Below are 17,105 nucleotides of genomic sequence, written 5' to 3' on the forward strand. Positions count from 1 at the left end.
CTTGAGCCCTTGGTATCAGCTCCTCATTTTCCCCTCCCTCCCTCCCCAACTCTCCTTCCCTCACCCTTGGTGATTTATAAATTATTATTTTTTCATGTCTTATACGGTCTGATGTTTCCCTTCACCCACTTTTCGGTTTTCTGTCCCCAGGGAGGAGGTTACATGTAGATCCTTGTGATTGTTCCCCACCTTCCCCTTCCCCTCCTAGTATCGTTACTCTCATGATTGGTCCTGAGGGTTTATCTGTCCTGGATTCCCTGCGTTTCTAGCTCTTATCTGTACCAGTGTACATCTTCTGGTCTAGCCGGATTTGTAAGGTAGAACTGGGATTATGATAGTGGGGGAGTGGGCGGGGGGAGATAAAACATTAGAGAACTAGAAGAAGTTGTTTGTATTATCGGTGCTATACTGCACCCTGACTGGCTCTTCTCATTTCCCCAATTCTTCTGTAAGGGGATGTCCAGTTGCTTACAGATGGGCTTTGGGTCTCTACTCCGCACTCCCCCTCATTTATATAATTTTTTTTTGTTCTTTGATGCCTGATACCTGATCCTATCGTCACCTTGTGCATAACCTCCTTCTTAAAAGAATTAAAAAGAAATCTGGGACACAAGGTGGGGAGTGAGTCTGGTATGAACACCCCACAGTGGGGTGAACCAAGAAGGGAACATAAAAGATCAGCAACAGGAGCAAAGCAAAGCCACAAAGTCCTTGAGGAGCCTCAAAAGTATACTTCAGACTAGAAGGGGCAGTTCCTGGAACTCCCCAGGACCAGTGGGGAGAGATTGTATATATATATATATATATATATTTTTTTTTTCTTTCTTCTCTTTTTAATTCTACCTTTTCTTTTTGTTTTGTCTCCGTAATTGTTGGTTTACTTACCTATATAAGATAGGCATGGGGAACAAGTCCAAGGAGAAAGTATTGAACCAACTTGGCGAAGGGGGCTGGGGAAGGAAGTGGTGAGCAAACAACGCCATAAACAGGAGAACAACTAGGGAATTAAAATCCAGTGAGGAGGAGGATGATGCAGAGATCCTGGGGTGTTGGAGCAACAGCAATCTAGCTGAGAGGAATTACTAAGAGGCAGAAGAAAGGTAAAAGAAAACAGGAAAGATTTAGGAAGAAAAGCTGTGGATAATAGGTATAAACTCAGGTGTGTATATATGTAAATATATTCTTAAAGATAGAAGTATTGGCCTAAGTACATATATTTATATGGCAATACATTGTGGCAGTGGACAGACTTTGGGCCTCTGCTCAAGCCCTCCCTCAATGCAAGAACACGTTATTCTACTAACCTGGCGTGCTGTGATTTCTAGCTTATTTACATTAGCATAATACATATAGTTACAATGAATGACAGAATTTAAATTTTTACCCAATCTTTTTGTGTGTGTGCCAAAATCGTTTTCAGGCATCTCAGTGGTTTTGTCTCCTCAGGCTCCTCTTCACTGAAGTTCCTCCGACTTTGTTTTCAGTACTCCCCACAGTCTTAAGGAGAACTGCTGGAGGTTTTGTAGAATGTCTCTCAATCGAGATTTCGTTTTCTCATAATTGGACTGGAGTTGTGATTTTGGGGGCGAAAGATTATAGAGTCAAAGTGCTATTTTCTTATATATCAAGGGGGATGGACGTACTGTCAACATGATTAATTATGGTTGTAACATCTCTGCAAAGTTAACACCACACTTTATACTCCTAGGAAGCTTGAAGGTACTCTGTTTTTGTAACTGATGCCATTTTCTTTAGTTACAGGAGTAATTATTTTTAAGAATTGTATTTTCTTAAACTCTTATAAAAATGTTTAAAAACTTTACTAAAACCAGTTTGTTATGCTAATTACATTTCAAATTTTGGCTCCTTCAGTTTTGAAGTAGTGGATTTCAAAACCAACCAGCTGCAAAATAGAGACATGAACTATATAAATCAATCAACAGTGCCTGATGATTTGAGTTGGATTAGAAGTGATGAAATTTTGTATTGGTTTGATGACTGAACTAACAGCTCAAACGGCCCTCAGTATCATGAGATACTACAGAAAAAGTTGCATATTTGAAATTGCTTGTGAAAGTGACAACACACAGGGCAGAGATGTACAGCAAAACTAACCATTCCTGAGTATAATTTTCTACTCACAACACATGCTGAATGAGTACCTTAAAAAGTAGAACTGCTTTTGGAAATCATGGAAAACAGGCTTTTCCTTTTTTCCAAAAATTGCATCAAAATAAAGCAGAGCTTTAACTAATGCGAATGTGTTGCGTAGGCGTTAGCAGTACTACCCTCACTACACGTTCATTGGATAGTAGCGCAACCCCAAGAAAAGGATGGTTAGAGTGAGACTGCGCTCAGCGCACCAACCAGGAAGCGCGAATGCCACGTACAATTGTGGTGACTTAGTTAATTAATTCCACCATGGTTACTTAGTGGCTAGCACACCCCCAATGAGTACACATCCTCAAGCAAATCACAAACCCATGGTTTTTAGAGACTTCCGTGGGGTTGCGGAGCAGCTACGCGATTCTACCCAGAAGGCTCCACGGCGGTTTCGCGGTTATTTGCATATCTAGGTCCTCCTCTGAACGGGCAGGGTTAGGGGTGGGGCCATGGCGCGTTTTTTGCCCAGGGGCGGTGCTCAAGGACTTAGGCCGCCCATAGGTTGCTCTTTTTCTACTTGCTGGCTATTTTCTATAATCGGCAAGCAGTTCTTTTTTTGTAAAGGAGCTCTCAGGCATTTCACAATCACTTCAATCTTCTGCTGCCTACGTGTACTCTTGTAGAGGTTTTCTGAGCCAGAGATGCTGGGGCGTTCTTGCAGCCAGCGAGTAGGTAGGTGGAAGCATGGGGAGCCCAGGCTGGCTGCTAATTGAGCCATTGTTTTCCGGTGCAGGTAGTTCTTCTGGGAATGGACATCCTCTCCACGCTGGTGACTCGGCTGCAGGATCGATTCAAGGCACAGATTGGCACAGGTGAGTTGTGGGCAGGTGTGGAGCCGGCCCCCAGATGCCCGCCAGCATTTCCCCCAGTTTCCTTACCTAAACCCACCAGCCACCACCCCTTTGAGCTTCTCAACCTTTCCCTCTAAATTTCTTCATCCAACCCCCTCACATAGTCCCCCAGCAGAGGTTGCACCCCTCCCTTCCCTCTCCTGGAAGCACCCATACCCACTGGTCTGGCTGCACATGCTGAGATTTTTATCCCATCCTCCAATTCCTTTCTGCCTGACTTCTTCCAGCCTCCTATTCTAAAAGGGAATACCACAATGTATGGGCTAATATGACACGTTATTGCTTTTGTTTCTTGTACAAAATTAGCCATCACTCTTTAGTGCCAACTAAGTTGTTTACCCCTCTTTATGGAGAGACCGATTTTGAGAAGTCTTAGAAAACCCTATGCAATTTCTTTCTCCCTAAAAGATTGTTATCTGTATTACCATTTTTACTTTTATTGTAATTGTTTATGGAAGGGAAAACTACATCCCCTGAAATGAAAAAAAAAAGTATAGGTTTAATAGATTTAAAGATAACCAAAATATCTTGGATTTTATGCCCCAGACATCTGAGATTTCAAAAGGACACTTAAGTATCAAATAGCTCTGCTTGTGCAGTCTCAGATTGGTACTTGTTGCTTTGGTTTGCTTCTTGGTCCTGATCAGTGGGCTCCTTTAGACATGGACAGGAATACATTCTCCAATGTGGCTCAGAGTAACTGTCATCTGCAATGACAAGCATGTCTCATTACTTTGAGAAGTCCCATTTTACTCCTTGAACAACTCAGGAATAGCTCTCAGAATAGAAAGACAGACTCTTTGAAGAAACAGAGTCTGATGATCTCTAATGTGTACGTGCCTTTGCAGCCTAGACTTCTGGGCCCCATTTGGGGGTGTGAGGGAAGGCTAGAGTACAGGGCTGGGGCTGAAAACCTGGCCTGTGTGTTAGGTATAGGTGCCTGCCCCTAACTTTCCCAAGCAAAGGAACGCCAAGCTCTCACCTGTTACCTGAATTTAATTCTGTGTGGGTTCTTGTCCGTTGTTTGGTGGGGATTCCTTTTCACAGGATTTCACCGAATTAAAAGTATGTTGGGTCTATGCTGTGTGACTGTGGGGTAAGGGAAATGATATATACCATAACGTGTCTGTCTACAGAAAGCCCGTTTTCAGGTTTTTATAGTTAGCCCTGTGAGCAAGGATCAGTGGTATTTAGGGTGATGCACAGCACATAGGCCAGGGCTTTGTTGTCCCAATGAGTTGAAATAGCAACCGCTGGTAACGATAGCCTTTTCATTGGCAACAACTTGCATTTTGATTTCCAGTGCTGCCAAGTTTAATAGACAGACTGGGAGATGCTAAAGACTCTGTGCGGGAGCAAGACCAAACCCTGCTGCTACGGATCATGGACCAGTCTGCGAATCCTCAGGTAGGACATGCACGCGTGTGCATGAACGTGTTTCTTCTGTAAAAGACTGACTTCTTTCCAGCTGGTATATCATAGATGAAAGTCTTCGTAGCATTTAATCTACCCTCCACTGCACAGTACAGAAGAGTTATACAAGTAATCAATCACGTTTAAAAACAATTTTGGGGAAAAATAATAGTTGACCCAACACAGGTGTTGAGGACTTGGTACAGCCATCTCCTAGATTCGGTAGCTAATTTTGACTCATCATAGTTTGAAAAGAGTTAGCCTTATTGTCCAGGAAGTCAGGATACTTGGCTGGAGCCCTTGCTTTATGCCTGGGCTGATGACGTGCGGAACTCCACAGGATCCCTTTGTCCATGGTCAGGGTGCTAGAGCAAAATCAACACAGGCTTGACTTCTGGGCTGGGGTGGGGAGAACTTATCTAGACAGGGGAACAGTGTGAAATATGGGATCTTTCACCTACCTTTTGGGCCTCACTTTAATCATCTGTAAAATGAGAAAATGTATAGCACTCTTTCAGGGCTATTGGGAGAGTTAAATGCAATTGTATGAAGAAATAGGATTTTTAAATCTTACAGTACAATTTGTGGGGTCTTCAAAAAGTTCATGGAAAGGTCCCATTATCTTTTACTTCTGTTTTTCCATGGGCCTTTCGAGAGCCCGTATCCAAGGCATGATTTTCCAGGACTATTGGGAGGACTAAGTGGGCTTCTCGTGGACAAGTCCTGAGCGGCCTCTCTGCCATCTGCCCTGCCTGCACGGGAGGCTGCAGACTTGCCCTCCCTTCACGTGTTCTTTGTCGCCTGCAGTATGTGTGGGACAGGATGCTCGGCGGCTTCAAGCACAAGAATTTCCGAACTCGAGAAGGCACCTGCCTCTGCCTTATCGCAACACTGAACGCGTAAGTCTGCGCGGAATAAAACCGTTGTTTGGGCGAAGCTTTTTAGTTTTTCCTTTTGCAATGCTTCTAGATTTACAAGAGCGGCAGAGAGATGTTCAGGGTGGGCTTGTGCTCCCTTCCCCCAACCTTCTCCCCTGTTGCTAGCTTACTTGATGTCAGTCCGTAACTCCCAGAGCTCAGCGTGTGTCGGTTTCTTCCGTTCGCATGTTCGCATGCACCCGTCTGTGTGCTGTGCACGTGTCCCTTTGTCGATTTACCACTACGATCCAGACACAGGACTGCAGTGTCACCACAGGCCGACCCCAGGCGCTCCTTTTGTAGCCACTCTCAGTTCCCCGTTACTGGCTCACTGAGTTTGTTATGTCAAGAAAGCTCACCTGGAGACTTCGTTGCTCTTTTCTTATGCGTATCCTGAGCTGTGTTCCAAGGTCAAGATAAATCATAGTTTGTCTAACCGTTGACCTATTGAAGCCATTGGTTACTTCTGTTTTTCAGCTTTTATTAATAAGCTGTGGGTATGTGTGTGATTCAGTTTCTTTTTATCTTTACTTGAATATTCTTACTGATTTTTCTTTGAGCCATTCTGATGTGTGTGTGGTGATATTTCATTATAGTCTTAGCTGTGTTTCCCCAATGGTGGATGGTGTTGAGCATTTTCTTTCATGTACTTTTTAGAGAGAGGTTTTAAAAAATTATAATTGTGAATAACTTCCAATTATGAAAGTAATATTATAGGTCTATCACGGGAAAATTCACACAAGGACGAAAATAAAATTTAAGTCTCACCTTTGAATAATTATGTTAACATTGCATTTTGAGACTGTAAATTATATTATTAAAAAAATCCATAATGCTTGCATTACTTTATAGAGTATCCCCTCTTAATATGGTACCAGGGTTTTTCAGTGCCATTACATTTGAAATGTGAAGTGCCCGGGTGATGCGAGGAGTTCCATGCTCGGCTGCTAACAGGAGGGTCAGATTTGTAAGGAAGGGCTGAAGATCAGCCATTGAATACAACCTATTCTACTCTGAACAGGATGTCATAAATCAGTATTGATTCCACAGCAACTGGTTTATATGGAGCTTAAAGCTTAAAAAAAATCTTTTTATTATCATGCAGTTCTATTTCTTTATATGAATTTATCCTAAAGAAGTAGTCAGATGAATAAAGAAATCTGTTCATAAAAGATATTCCTCACAGCAGCGTTTATGATGGTGGTAAGTTGTAGATAATGTAAACATTCTACCAGAGTACAGTGTTCCGTTGCTGTGCGGCCGTTCAGCAGCGATGACCTCAGTGTCCACTAAGAGAGGGACGGTGGCGCAGAGATGGAGGACCCAGAGGCACCACGGGAGCTTGCGGTTTAGTTGGGCGCTCCCACCTGGACAGAGCAGTAATGGTGGCATCCGAGGGGGGCTCCTCCAGACAGCTGTGTGTGGAGGCACACGCGGCCTGTGAAAGGCGGGGCTTTGACTTGGCCTTGAGGAGTTAGGATGAGATTCAAGAGTCCCTCCCGTGCCAGGGAGACAGAGCAGAAATCACTAACGCTTTGGAAGTGGTGCATTTGCTGTCTGCGCAGGGATTGCCATGGCTTGTTTCCTCTGGACGAGATTAGGAGAGAACCTCAGCGCCAGCAGGAAGCGCTGAGGGAGGGAGGGAGGGAGGGAGGGAGGAATGGGCCGAAAGGTACCTGCTTACCATGGCTCGCACTAACAACAAACCCTTGTTTCAGCTCGGGAGCCCATACTTTAACACTAAGCAAGATTGTGCCACACATATGCAATTTACTTGGCGATCCAAACAGTCAGGTGAGTGTATGTTTACTGAGAAACACAATGCTTGGAAAAATTATTGGCTGCCAACAGTGAAAGATGCATTTTGATGTTCTCTGTATGCAAGGATAAGTCACAAAATAGTTATTAGCATCGTAGATGCATGGGCTGATTCCAAACGAATCATGTTTAGACATGTCTCTGGGATCAGGGGAGGGCTGCAGAAAAGTTCTGTTAGGACTATACTTAGTCTCTTCAAGGGACCTTAAAAAAAAGTGCAATTAAAATAGTGGCTTCTGAGGGGGTCTGCTGGGGACATGTTATTTTATGTAAATTTTACCTAAGGTAATGATAGGTCCAGATGTGACAATTTGACTTCCTCAATGAAAATGACAAACTGTCTACATTCATCTCCTACCACTTATGTGACTTTTGACTACATAATGAGACAAAAATATATCCACATTCATTTTCTAATTAGCCTTCTAACTCCAAAATTTTATATGGATATGCATTAGTTTGACATGAATGTTTATTGTGTATTAATCCCTGTTTCATTCAGGAAAACATTACTTTGATAATAAATATAAATGGAAGTAGAAAGTTAGAAAAGTAACCATCAAGTGTAAAGAAAAGCAACGCAGCGATGACTCATACTGACTGACCCAAGCGACCCTTACAATACGCCAAACCCCGTGTCTCGAATGTTGTATACTGTTAAATATTGTAAATTTCCTATACATATATAGTACCACATAGTTTCATTTATACGTTAATAGTGTATAATTGTGTTGTTTTTAAGTAAAGTAAGTTATTTTTAAAAGAAAATGTGCAATTTTGCTTGCATGCCCATTTGATGCATGTTCCTAGAGATGGGTTTATAGGAAATGTCGGAAACTCAGTGCTGTGAATACCCTGACCTAGCAGGAAGGGCAGCGAGAAGTAGTTAGTACCTGAGTCGTTATGAGACACTTCATGAAGGTTTACAAGTCTGGGTGCTAGGAATGCATACCTATTTCAATTCTATTTATTTTTAAAAATGATGAGATTAGTTCGTTTAAACTGATAGGCAAAACACCTCATTAGCTCAAAGGACATCTTAATTGGCACTTGCCAGAATACTGTCCAAAGACTGAATCAGGGTCTCCTTTTGCTTCCACCCACTAGGAGGTCCGCTCTCTGTGGGAACTCGGCTCATTCCCTGTCTCTTCTTCATCCTTCTCCAGGGCTCCCTGAGTTTTCAAGCCCTCTTTTGCTCGCGCTGCTGCTGCTGTTCCTACACCCTTCCTGCTCTTCGTCTGTCTCTTGTCTTGGTTTTCCTTGGCCATACATATTTTTTCTTTCTATTCAGTTTCTTTTCTAGTTTAAATGAAAATATGATATTGCAAATACAATTTTTATGTATTTTTTTACTTACTGAATCATATTTTATTTTTAAGTAACATTCATTTAACCTTGTTAAGGGGAAAAAAAGATTCTAAATTACCAAAGGGATTATTTTACTCCTTTTCTTCTGGTCTTTGCTTTTTGGGGATCCCCTTGGGACTCAAATCATGTTCTTTTTAAATGTTTTCAAGTTTGGGAAACATTAAAATTGGTTTTGGGGATTGCAGAAGGACAATCTTGATAGATTTTCTTGAGAGAAATGGATGATCATGAGGCCTTATTATAAAGAAGGTTCATAAAATTGAAAACTGCATTGATAAGAAAAGGAATAGGAAAGTTGTACGGAGGAAATTTTTTTTATTATTCTGTGAGAGTAATAAGGGCTGTTATAGGAAAATTTTCTTTTGAAACCTTAACTCATTTAACCTACACCCCGGATCTTGTCTCCTCATATTTCTTTTAGTAGAGCAGAAGCGTGAACATGGCTCATTGAAGTCATTTGTTCCCAATTCAAGTGTGTATTCTGGCCAGGCAAGTAATATAAATATTTAAACCTGGTCTGTAGGAGACATGTTATCTATTAAAGCATTTCGTTGTGGATACAGTGTAAAACGTGGACCTAATAAGTTCAGGACCATCTAGACATTGAAATAAAATGCACTTATTTTTCCAGCACACATTCTAGAATTCAATTCCTTTATTTTCCTCCCCCCCCCCCTTTTTTTCTTTTTCTTCTCCTACTTCTACATACATTTCCCTAGAGCTTATGCTATGGGCTGCTTTTGTTGTGTGAATATTTGAACTTTTTAGGGGAGGGAGCTATTAATTTGGTTCAATTTTTGAGCTCAGATTTAATTTCTGCAGCCAAGAAGGACCGCATCCGCCTGAGGAAACCCCAGAGGGAACATTGAGTTACCCTAGAGAGATTGTGGGCGGAATGCCAGTGTTTTGCTCCCTTAGACTGTTTATCCCTTGAAGATACTGAGTGAGGATTGGGAATATTTAAATTTTAGAAATAGTTAAGTTCTTTTACTTGAAGCCTTTCAAGTAGCTGCCAAAAATATAGATTTTTTTTTTCATAGAATTTGTCTGAAGTTTACGTTCCTGTTTTAGAGTTCTCTTAAATATGGTTTAGAAAGGAAATCTAAAGCAATTAATCCCCCCCCCCCCCCCATCTTTGAGTACATTGATTTCTTTAGCTCTAGAAGAGGGAGTAATTTGTAAGGTCTGTTGGGATTTTAATCTTTGTTTTGGAAGTAGCACAGATTAAATTTTAAGTTTCTCTTTGTTTTGGAAGTAGCACAGATTAAATTTTAAGTGATCAACATAATCTATATTCTGAAACTGCTAATTAAGTTGATTTTAGGTTTAAAATAGTATTGAGGCTTGAGCACAGTAGAGTATTTTAGAAACTGAGCCACCTGGTGTAGTGCGTAAAGGCGGGGTTAGAGAACGTTGGAGCCAGCTCTGGTGCTTGTTTTACACAGTTACCTTGGGGTGAATCCTTGATTCTTAATCTCAGTGAACAAGACAGTGAGGGCAGTGGATCTCTGCCTTGCAGAGTTAGTATCAGGACCAATTAGGTGCATGTGAATTGAAAGGTAACTGTTCTTAGGTGCCAGCAATTAGTAAGAGAGGCCCCAAATGACTCAGCGGTCTCTCTCTCCATATGTGCATATTTAAAGCAGTCTCCTCTTAATCTAAGATGATTTAAGATGCTTGTGATTACCTGTGGGTACCACACACCAACCACATCCCAGTGGATTTCTGTGAACATCTTGGGCAAACCATGTGTTTAAACTATGACAACACTTTAAAATCTCAGTTAATATTAGTGCCTTTGAATTTGTGGTACTGGAGGTAACCATGCTTTCCCAATATCTCCTTTTACGAAACTACACAGATACACAAAATTCTGGTGCAGACTTCACATATGCCGGAAATTAGCATCATCACTAAATATCATGTGCTCCTGATCAGATTATTAGTTTTAATACAGCATAAAAACAGAAGTAATTTAAATTAAATTGTATCTTACTTCTACACATGATTGCTGTAGAGTATAGGATTTTTCTTTCTATTTTGTGAAGAATTTTTTTGTACACATCAAACATGCACACAAAATCGATATCTTCCAGAAATCCTTCTACCAGGAAGCTGTACCACCTGGATTTCTGCTATTAACCACAGTAATTACTTCTGTTTCTGGGGAAGTGTGTGACGGTTTATGTGCTTTTGTTACACACACACACACACACACACACACACACACACACACACACACGTATACTTCCATTAGTCTTTCCTACTAGTCTTGAGGGTCAGGACTATAACTTGGTCATCTAAAATAGGCATGCCCCAGAGTCCTCACATAGATTTTCAGGTGACCATTCACATTGATTGAACATGGCATTTAAAATGACATCAAGAAATCACTCTCCTAAGAAAAAACAAACAGAGAGGAGCACAGGGCCGGCCCCACTGCAAGACACAACATCCCTCACTGACCCAGAGTGCTATGTGGGACAACACTGAAGGCACAGTGTGGGAATTGCGCCCGATCTGATCCCACCACACTGAGGTGAAACACAAGGGTGTGCAACAGAACAGCAAGGGGAACAGAGCAATAAAGTCTCCAGGGAATAACAAAAGTAGACTTTGGGGCCAAGGGCTTGGCATCCCATCAGACTCGACCGGAAAACACTCCTAAAGGTCAACAAACAGACCTTGAACTATTACAGGCTTTTCTTGTTTGGGTTACTTTTTGTCATTGTTTTCTTTTGTTGTTTTGTGTTTCTCTGTCTTGTTTTTTGTGCATATTATCATCTCTGCAGTTCTATCTAGATAAGATAGGCAGGATAAACAATCTGGAGGCGAAAACCACAGGATCAACGGTTCTGGGGGGACATGGGAGAGGGAGAGGTGGGGGAAAGGATTTGGGTGTTAACAAAGCCAGGGACAAGGGAGCAACAAGTGCCAAAATCGATAGTGAGGAGGGTGTAGGAGGCCTGATAGGGATTGATCAAGGGCAATGTAACCGAGAGGATTTACTGAAATCCAAATGAAGGCTGAACATGATAGTGGGACAAGAGGAAAGTAAAAGGAAATAGAGGAAAGAAGTAGGAGGCAGAGGGCATTTATAGAGGCCTAAATACAGGCATGTACCTATGTAAAAATATTTTTATATAGATCTATGTACATATATTTATAGGTTTAGTATTAAGGTAGCAGATGGGCATTGGGCCTCTACTCAAGTACTCCCTGCATGCAAGAACACCTTGCTCTATTAAACTGGCATTCCATGATGCTCACCTTCCCGACACGATCACCGAAGACAAAGCGGTGCATAAGCAAATGTGAAGAAGCTGATGGTGCCCAATTATCAATATATATAGCGTCTGGGGTCTTAAAGCCTTGAAGATAAAGAAGCGGCCATCTAGCTCAGAAGCAACAAAACCCACATGGAAGAAGCACACCAGCCTGTGTGATCACAAGGTCTCGATGGGATCAGGTATCAGGCATCAAAAAACAAAAAAATCATATCATTGTGAATGAGGGGTAGTGCAGAGTGGAGACCCAGAGCCCATATGTAGGTAATTGGAAATCCCCTTACAGAAGGGTCACAGGGAGGAGACAAGCCAGTCAGGGGATTAGGTATCAGGCATCAAAAAAAAAAAAAATCATATCATTGTGAATGAGGGGTAGTGCAGAGTGGAGACCCAAAGCCCATATGTAGGCAACTGGGCACCCCCTTACAGAAAGTTCATGGGGAGGAGATGAGTCAGCCAGGGTGAAGTATAGCAACGATAAAACCAACAACTTTCCTCTAGCTCTTTAATGCTTCCTCCCTGCCACTATCATGATCCTAATTCTACCTTACAAATCTGGCTAGACCAGAGGATGTGCACTAGTGCAGATGAGACCTAGACACAAAGGGCATTCAGGACCAATATTGAGAGTCGAGATCCCAGGAGGGTAAGGGAAGGTGGGCTAGGAAGGGGGAACTGATGACAAGGATTTACGTATAACCCCGTGCCTGGGGGACGGACAACAGAAAAATAGGCGAAGGGAGATGTTGGATAGTGTAAGACATGAAAAAATAATAATTTGTAAATTATCAAGGGTTTGTGAGGGAGGGGGAGAGGTTGGAAGGGAAAATGAGGGCTGATATTAAGGGCTCAAGTAAAAAGCAAATGTTTTGAGAATGATGATGGCAACAAATGTACAAATGTGCTTCACACAATGGATGTATGTATGGATTGTGCTAAGAGTTGCACTATCTCCCAAGAAAAAGATTAGTAAAACCCCCAAACAACAAATCTTTACTGCGGAGTCACTTCCTACTCATGGCAACTCTTTAGGACCACAGGATGTCCATGTTACAGTGTTTATAAAGGCCCGTTGTCACACCTATCTTCTGGATGCCTATTCAGGGAAATGAATTCATTTGAACGCTGGTTCGAGTACTGAGTGACTCCGAGTGAGCAGGGAAAGCCCCTCAGCAGCGTCTCGGAGTGCCCACAGATGTGCTGCGTGCGTGGCAGGAGTCTGGGTGCTTGACGCTACTGGTAACTGGAAACCTCATTCAAAATCGGTAAAATAACGGAGCAAATCTATTATCCCATCAGACATCCTTAAGTCAGGAGCTTCAGGATTTGTCATCTTCAGAGTCTTGCTCATCTCTGTGCTTCGCCATTTGTGTACTTGGGTTTTATCTTCTCAGCTCTCTTGATGGGCTCTACACAGGTGCCATGTGCCAAGCAACAGGGCCCGCATGACAGCTCTGCTTGAATTAAAAAACCTGTTATTTCCTATCGGTCAGAGCCTACAGATTATGCGTGTATGCAAAGTGTTTTAATTTTATAGTTTGAATCTAGATGAGTTTTAAATTGGGTGATACGTATTTCCGACTGAGATCTGGCGCAGCGGTGTCTGAGTGGTGGCCTCAGTCAGTGTGCAGGGCGCTGTCATCCATCACCCACACCGAGCCTGCTTCTCTCACTGGTTTGGACACTGGCCTGGCCTGAGTGGTCATTGCGTTTTGCTCGGTAGCCACCTCTTTAGGCACTCCAGGGTTTCTTCAGTGCATCCTTTATATCTTTGAGTCTTCATAGCAACCTTAATTTACTGAAGAGGAAACGGAGACAAGAGAGTTTGTGTATTCGATCCAAGGTTAGCTGTTCAGTGTCCGCCTTTCTCCTCATGCACATCGATTCTTTGACTAAAGCTGAGACGTTTCACACTGACTCTTTTCAACTGTTTACAGCCCAGCCTTTGTAAATAGCTGCTGAATATTGATTGCTCCTTTTAAGACAGCCCTCTGATTTTCTCTGAGCAGATGTGATCATTAGAACGATCGGAACTAGTGCTATGCATGGGGCACTTTTGTGAAATATGCATCCCTATATGTAAAAATGCTTCTGAATATCACAAATGATTTTTCCTCCAAAGGAATGGATAAAGGTTCTGGTTCATGAGATACTATGTCTTGAAACCTGCCCTTTCGTGCGGAGAGGCAGGTGCAGGGGGTGATAGTGACCTGTTGTGTTCCGCTGTCAAAGAGTGGCCTGTAACACTCAGAATTGTCGGGTGTTGTGTGCCCAGGAAGGAGGCTGAGCCCGTCAAGCCTGTGGGGGTTTGTTTCTCCTCTAGGAAGATGTGTAGCCTCAGAAATCCATGGGAGGCCGTGAGTCAGCATTGTCTCACTGGCAGTGAGCTTAGGCTTCAAGTTACAGTCCGACTTTTTTCTCTTTTCTTCATTCTTGGTTACTGTGGTCTCCTACATGAAATTAATTCTAAAACATGTCTCTCTTCTGTCTTTTTTCTACTGAATTAAACGCTGTCTCCTCCCCTTCATACTCTACCCAATTAGCCATTAAGGTCTTGGTTCCATCTAAAAACTTCCCCTGCCTTTTTATTTAAAAAAAAAAAAAAATTTAACTTACACATAACAATGCAAAGAAAGGTATAGTATAGTATCTTACTTTGTAACTTACTAGTTAATATTTGTCACATTAATGTTATATCCCTCCCTTATGTTTGTGGGTCTGGTGGTACAGTGGGTTAGACATTGGGCTGCTAATTGTGCAGTTAAAATCCATTAGCCGCTCCTAGAAGAAAGAAGAAGGTGTCTGTTCCTGTAAAGATTTGCTGTCTGGGAAACCCTGGGAGAGATGCTCTGACTCTGGACTGTCTTGATGGCAGTAAGTCTGCTTTAAAAGTAAAGATAGAGAGATAGGCACACACACAGGGTCCTGGTAGTGATGCAGTAGGTTAATCACTGGACTGTGAATTGCACAGCTGTAGTTCATGTTTTACTCCTGGATCCTTCAGTGAGGATCTCTAGTAATAGAATTATTTTCTTATGTTCATATAACCCAAGAAATTTAACATGGAATCAGTGGTACTGTCTAATATACAGTCCATATTAAAATTCCCCCGGTGTTTTTCTTCCTTCCTTCCTTCCTTCCCTTCCCCTCTTCTGGACGCGTGTGTCCTGCATTTCCCTTCACGCCTTTACAGAAGCTGTGCCTCTGTGTACAGCTCTGCCTCCTTCCCCTCTATCTCAGGAAACATTCTCCTTCCACGCTCATGTTTAGTGGTGACTTTTTCTTCTATGAAATATTTCTTACCGTGTTCTGATGTGGTGGCGCCTGCTTTTAAAGTGTGGGAGGGAGCTCTTTGTACTAAAATATTTATTATATTCTGTCCTGTATTAAATGTAGACCATACAGATATCATTTCTTTTTAGAACTGTGAGCTTCTTTAATATATAGCTTTATGTAATCTGTGCTACCTATTTTTGTGGCTCATGGTTTGTTTAGTTACTTAAATCCAGAATGTTTTGCCTGGTGTTTTATTTTTAGTTTGATTCATCTATTTGTAGTGATTCTTCTATTTTGTAAAAATGGTCTGAAAAGTCTTTTTTCTTAGAAAATGGGGGTGGGGGCAACTAGAGAAGGGACTTTAATGTGTATACTGGTTGGGAACCCACTTTTTTTCTCCTTCCCTTTAAAGTTGTGCCACTATAGTAAACGTTTCAAACATGACTTTAGTCAAATGTGTGTAAGAGATTATATTGACAGATGCATTGATAACTTTGGTGATACATTTTGGGGAATGTGTAGCCTAATGTCTCCTCGCAAGCAGTCTTGTGGATCAAGGAGTAACACAGACCAGATGTGTAAGATCTCTTCTTTTACATCTAGGTTCGAGATGCAGCAATAAACAGCCTAGTGGAAATTTACAGACATGTAGGAGAGCGCGTGAGGGCAGATCTCAGCAAGAAAGGATTGCCACAGTCCCGGTGAGTGCAGACTTTTCCTTCCTCCTCCTGAGTTTGTATAGTCTTGTCCAGCTATTATTTTGGCTTATAGAACATTTTATTTTGTTGGGGTAATTTTGTGCACAAAGTAATGGCAGGAGGATTGGTATTTCGCTGGCTTGTTCAGATCAGATGCAGGGGCCCAACCTCTTCCATGTGCCCAGACGTCTGGCCATGTCGGTCTAAAGGTATGTGGTGGTTTTAGATAATGACCAAGTGTATTCTCCTGTGGAATGCCAGGTTGACTTTACCTGCTGAACTTTTAGCTAGTGATCATGGCTTCTTGTGGACATATGACCCCTCACTTCTAAAAAGGAGCTCCCAATAAAATGATTAAAAGACAACAACAAAGGAAGTGAAAACAGATAGTCATGTATATCTATATGCATGTATAATAGCAGCATTATTTACAAAAGCCAAAGGTAGAAACAGCCCACCTATTCAATAATAGATGAACCAAGTAAACATTGTTGTAATACACAAAATGGAATATTAATTCAAAATTTAAAAAATGAAGTACCGATACATTCTGCAAGGTGAGTATATCTCTAAAAATATATGCAAGTGAAACCAGACAAAGAAGCCCACATATGATATTATTCCACTTATGTGAGCTACGAGAATAGATCAGTCCTGAGAGACAGAAACTAGACTGGTGGTTACCAGAGACGGGATGGAGCACGGGGAAGACGGAGGGAAACTGCGTGGTGGGTCAAGGGTTTTGCTTTGGAGTGATGGAAATGTTTTGAGTCTCAATAAGGTGGTCGTATACACCATTGTGAATATGCTAAATGTCCCTGAGTTATTCACTTTAAAATTAATTTCATGTTCTGTGAATTTCACCTTTAATCAGAATGTAATTAGAAAATTTGGCAGAGATTCCTATATCATTTTAGGTACTTAGAATATATTTGTTTCAATGAGTGGAGCTTTTGTGGAATGAGTTTGGATAGGACTAAATAAGTAATAATTCTGGAAATTTTCACCGAAATGCTCGGTTATTGTTTAGTCATGTCATTCCCAAGGTAGAGGAAGCAGTGAAAAAAGTTTGCATATTCTATCAGACTGGAGACCACTTAAGTTCACAAATACCCCTTTGTTACAGTAAAAATTAACAAACATTGAACAATTGGATACTCTGGTAGTTGCACACTTTCATGTCAACTTGATAAGCGAATGAAGCGGTGGGGTCAGCCAGATGACAGCCTGACCATCCCTCCTTGAGGGTGTGGCCTTCTCTGGAGGGTTCTGAGGGCTCTTCCTCTCTTGATTCGGCCATCAGAAGAGGCAGGC

The 17,105-nt window shown here is 41.8% G+C and overlaps 1 protein-coding gene and 1 non-coding gene across 3 annotated transcripts in view; one reads left to right on the forward strand and one right to left on the reverse strand.

Moving 5' to 3' along the window:
- Positions 1-17,105, forward strand: part of CLASP1 (cytoplasmic linker associated protein 1) — a 354,339-nt gene that overhangs the window by 135,582 nt on the left and 201,652 nt on the right. For both annotated transcript variants that reach the window (XM_045287431.1, XM_045287432.1), the window contains 5 exons: positions 2,897-2,975; positions 4,318-4,421; positions 5,235-5,326; positions 7,063-7,138; positions 15,697-15,794. In XM_045287431.1, coding sequence (XP_045143366.1) covers positions 2,897-2,975; positions 4,318-4,421; positions 5,235-5,326; positions 7,063-7,138; positions 15,697-15,794 — 449 coding nt within the window. The remainder of the gene's footprint in view (positions 1-2,896; positions 2,976-4,317; positions 4,422-5,234; positions 5,327-7,062; positions 7,139-15,696; positions 15,795-17,105) is intronic.
- Positions 2,213-2,338, reverse strand: LOC115868626. The gene has a single exon (XR_004045712.1). It is a non-coding gene; the product is annotated as a U4atac minor spliceosomal RNA (small nuclear RNA).

The sequence above is a fragment of the Echinops telfairi genome, unplaced genomic scaffold (genome assembly GCF_000313985.2).
Source record: "Echinops telfairi isolate 266 unplaced genomic scaffold, ASM31398v2 ScPeMD7_15;HRSCAF=58, whole genome shotgun sequence".
Classification (NCBI taxonomy): Eukaryota; Metazoa; Chordata; class Mammalia; order Afrosoricida; family Tenrecidae; genus Echinops; species Echinops telfairi.